Raw genomic sequence first — 4,556 nt, forward strand, 5'->3', positions numbered from 1 at the left:
CCTAATTCCTTTCAATAAGGTACTAATCATTTTATCGCAAACACCAAATACTTTCTTATGGCTGGGAATGGAATTATAGACTTACTTTTTGATATATGCTCCAGGTTTTCAAGATTTTATTGCAAACAAAATGATCCTTTATGATATTTTGTAATATTCCACCTTGTTTGCTTTCCAGAATTTCTATCATTAATTAAAGGGCCTCCTTTCACCTCCACCTTCCCACCAAAAACTATTGTATTCCCCAACTGCCTAAATAAAAGTCAGCCCATCACAGCAGCAGTGATGGCCATGCCAATTTCACAGTGTGATTCATGCACTCATTTTATTTTGAATATGACCCTGCCCTCCATCTGTCTAAGCCGAATGTCCTGCTTTTTCAAGCCAGACCTCTGGAGCAGCATCACATGAAACAAGGAGGAAGACACAGACTGGCCTCCCTCCTGCCCACTTCAGCTGCCACGCTCACAGATAAGTACTAACACAAAAGGAGAGCCCCAGCTGATGCCTGTAGCAATCAGAGAAATTTGGGGGAGAGCAGACAGTCCTTTTATTTTTTCATATATTTTCAAGGAGCCATTTAAAGGTAAATGCTTTCATGATGCAAATATGATTCTGCAAAACAGAGGATCAGGCTAAAGATATGAAAGGCAATTTCCCATTTCCACGTTCTGTCATCTTACCTTGATTTAATAACAACTTACCCTAAGTAACAGCTCAATATAAAGAATTTTTAAATATTGAGCCTTTTGGACAAGCATCACTCAGGCAGGCATAAAGAAGACCCCCTCCTCCCTGATTATTGAGTAGCACTAACCAGCATCCCTCAACACATGTACATCTGTGGGTTTAAAGACCAGAAAGGGCTATGTAGCTAGAGATTGGGTTTTAGAAGAAGCCTTGGAATAGGTTTATAGGGTATTCCTCACCTGCTTTCTCTGGTGATCTTGCGTGTCCAGAACGACACTCAACCTCTCTGAAATGGGTGCAGTTTGTCCCTGTATTGCAGGAGCCCCAAATTTGAAGGGGCACTCACGTAGTGTTTGCCTATTCCAAAGAACTCACCCGCTGTAACAATAGGTAGAGACGCTGGTTTGTTAGACTTATGGGAGGTGCAGGTGGTGGCTGGCCAGCTGGAAATCCGCACTGCATGGGGTACATACAACAATTATATAGTGAATAGATCAAAATAGAGGTGTAAATAATTTGCATGTTCACACGTAGACCCTCACCCAGCTCACATAACTCAGAGCCTGGGAGATCTGGCTGAGTAAGTAGGTTAACTTACCTGCTACTCTCCTGGCAACAGAGTAGTTAACACTAGTGTTCTAAATACATTTACATGCTAATTCATTTATTCAGGGCTCCTGCTTCCTTCTGTCTTCCATTTGTCTTAAAGAAGATGTGACTTTCCTTGAGTAAACTACCTTGGCCAGGGGTAGTTTCCCACGGGCTACGGGGGAGAAGTCTATGTCTAGCATGTACTTTACAGTCCCTTCCTTGGTATTAATGCAGTAGGCAATTCCTTCTTTGGTCCCGTCTAGAACACAGCTATGGCAGACATTTCAGCAAGGGAAAAGAACATATGAGTACATGAAGTCAGTCACTTGATAGTACAGCATTTAGATGACTATTGATGTCTCTTTCTAGCTATAACAGGTGACCAAGACCTAGACTACCTCCTACTACTCACTTCCTAAAGCCCACACACAGCTACAATTCAGGCCAAGAAGTTCAAATTCTTACTGCCCAAACCAAGTTGGTTGTTTATTTTAATGGGAAGATAACAACAACCAAAAAAAAGCAAGACACTAATATTCCCTCAAAACTGGACCCACACTTAATACTTAGACGAGTTAATTCATTAGTCACTATTTTCTACTGAACTTAGCTTTTGGATATCATGGTTCAGCCACTTCCTATCTAGATGTGTGATCCTGGGCAAATCATTTAGCCTTTCTGAGCCACGGTTTCTCCATCAGTAATATGCAGAATACAGGGTGGTTATTAAGATTAGAGATAATATATGCGTAAGTAGTTTAATAGAGTGCCATGCAATATAGTTGGGTAGTAGTGAGACCAATGGAGATCATGAAGACTGAAAGACAACGCCCTGCCCCAGGCCACAAGCAGAGGGGCTGCAAATGATAGATGATCATAAACTACAGCTATTATTATCTTGAAAACCACACAGTTTACCACCACCTTACTGGGATAAGCCAGTTTTGTATTTTGCTATCTTGTCTACTTCCCTAATTCTTGACTGAAAAATTTATTTATTCTCACACAAATTCTACAGTCTCCAGGTCAGTCTAATCTGGTTATGTTTTTACTTAGTGATTGCTGTGGATTGGATGTCCCCCCAAACTCACTGAAGTTTGATTCCCACTATGACACTGTTAAGAGGGTGGGAAATCCTATAACGGTAATTGAAAGGTGGGGCCTTGAAGAGGTGATTAAATTGTGGGGACCATGCCCTAGTGAATGGATTAATCCATTGATGGTTTAATGGTGGTCATGGGCATGGTTCTGATGGCTTTAAAAGGAGAGCATGTGAGAAGCTCTCCCTCTCTCTCTGCTCATGCTATCTGCCATGTGACACACTGCTTCGCTGAATAGCATCACCACCACCACGGCATGGACTTTGGACTTCCCAGCCCACGAAACTGTAAGGAATAAACATTGTTTCTTTACAGATTACCTAGTTTTAGGTATTTCGATTATAAGCAACAGAAATGGACTAATATAATTTAATAAGAGAATTCGTCCCTAGTTTTTCCCTGCCCCACCATGGGCACTACTGAATACAAAAGAATTATACAGAAGTAGCCCCAGTTAGTAACATGGAATCTAGAGTATCTATACAAATATATGACAAAGGAAAAGCAGAAAACCCAGAATGATTTTGTGTACAGTCTAGCAGATATTCGTAGAGATCTTCAGACTAAAAATCTGAACGAAAAAAATATTAAAGTATAGGCAGTTTGTTTTATTTTAGCTGAAAATAAATCGACTTAGCTCAACAATATCCAGAAACATTATAAGCCTGACAAGTAAAGGCTGCGCATCTGTCTCACACACACCACACATCACAGGCTAAGAGATTTAGAAAAGTAACAATACATAAGGAAAGGGGCACGTTTTATAGTCTTGTGTTTTTTTTCTCCCTGAAAAAGACAAGATCATGCATTTTTCCAACGTTTATACCCAGCAGTGAATGTTTGAACACCAGGGCAGTGGGCAGGGCCAAGCTTAAACACCAACAGATGCTCGGTAATATTTACTGCTATAAAAAGGGGGATTCATAATTGGATCTAAAACTGATCCTCTCCCAGCACCACTTAAGAGTCACAGCACTTTTTCCTCTCCTCGACCTCTGGAAACGACCAAAACAAGGGCTCCTGGCGTCAGCGCTATTCTGCTCTTGGAACGTGCACCCTCAGGGCAGCATAAAAAAGCACCTACGCTAATTCCAGGTCAATGCCAAGGAGATAACCCGCCTTTCCATCCATTTCCCTTCACTAAAACAACGACAGCATTTGTATGGACCAAGCGGTGTACAAGCTCAAAATCACGAACGGCATCGGGCCTAAACCTTCCTCGGCACCGCCACAGACCGACGTGACACAACAGAAACAGCCAGAAACCCGCTCTTTCAAAGGCAGGCAGGAAGGCGACACCGCAGCCGCGACGACGCGGGCCGCTGCAGCAGAGACTACAAATCCCAGCATGCAAAGCGGCACGTCCCGAGCGGCGGCGCGGCTGGAGCGGGGCATGCCGGGACGTGGAGTTTCTGTCCGCGATCGGCCCGGAGGAGTCGCCCCTCTTCCCTGACTCCCGTCACTCCGCAGTCCGGAGACACAGAAGACTAAGCCGGAAACGGACAGACTCACGCCACGGATTCCTTTTTATTTCTAACGGGTTCCTTGCGCTGCAAAGTAACCTCCGGACACTGTTCCGTTTCCGGTGTCTTGTTGCCGTGGTAACGAGCACGCACCGTCCTGGCGGTTATGGCTGGGCTGGGCGGCGCGCAGATCCCCGATGGGGAGTTCACCGCCGTCGTGTACCGGCTCATCCGGGATTCCCGCTACGCCGAGGCGGTGCAGCTGCTGGGCGGGGAGCTGCAGCGCTGCCCCAGGAGCCGCGCCGGCCTGTCGCTGCTGGGCTACTGCTACTACCGCCTGCAGGAGTTCGCGCTGGCGGCCGAGTGCTATGAGCAGCTGGGCCAGCTGCACCCCGAACTGGAGCAGTACCGCCTGTACCAGGCCCAGGCCCTGTACAAGGCCTGCCTCTATCCAGAGGCCACCCGGGTCGCCTTCCTTCTCCTAGACAACCCTGCCTACCACAGCCGGGTCCTCCGCCTGCAAGCTGCTATCAAGTACAGCGAGGGCGATCTGCCAGGGGCCAGGAGCCTGGTGGAGCAGATACTGAGTGGGGAAGGAGGAGAAGAAAGTGGAGGCGAGAACGATCCTGACGGCCAGGTTAACCTGGGTTGTTTGCTGTACAAGGAGGGACAGTACGAAGCTGCGTGTTCCAAGTTCTTTGCGGCCCTGCAG

General features: G+C 46.1%; 1 protein-coding gene across 1 annotated transcript in view; it reads left to right on the forward strand.

Moving 5' to 3' along the window:
• Positions 1-4,010: 4,010 nt before the first annotated feature.
• LOC103582436 (tetratricopeptide repeat protein 30A-like) overlaps positions 4,011-4,556 on the forward strand; it is a gene marked incomplete at its 3' end in the record, with an annotated part of 2,228 nt that continues 1,682 nt past the window's right edge. The window contains exon 1 of the mRNA XM_008564032.1: positions 4,011-4,556. Coding sequence (XP_008562254.1) covers positions 4,011-4,556 — 546 coding nt within the window.

Source organism: Galeopterus variegatus, unplaced genomic scaffold, assembly GCF_000696425.1.
Source record: "Galeopterus variegatus unplaced genomic scaffold, G_variegatus-3.0.2 Scaffold16243, whole genome shotgun sequence".
Taxonomy (NCBI): Eukaryota; Metazoa; Chordata; class Mammalia; order Dermoptera; family Cynocephalidae; genus Galeopterus; species Galeopterus variegatus.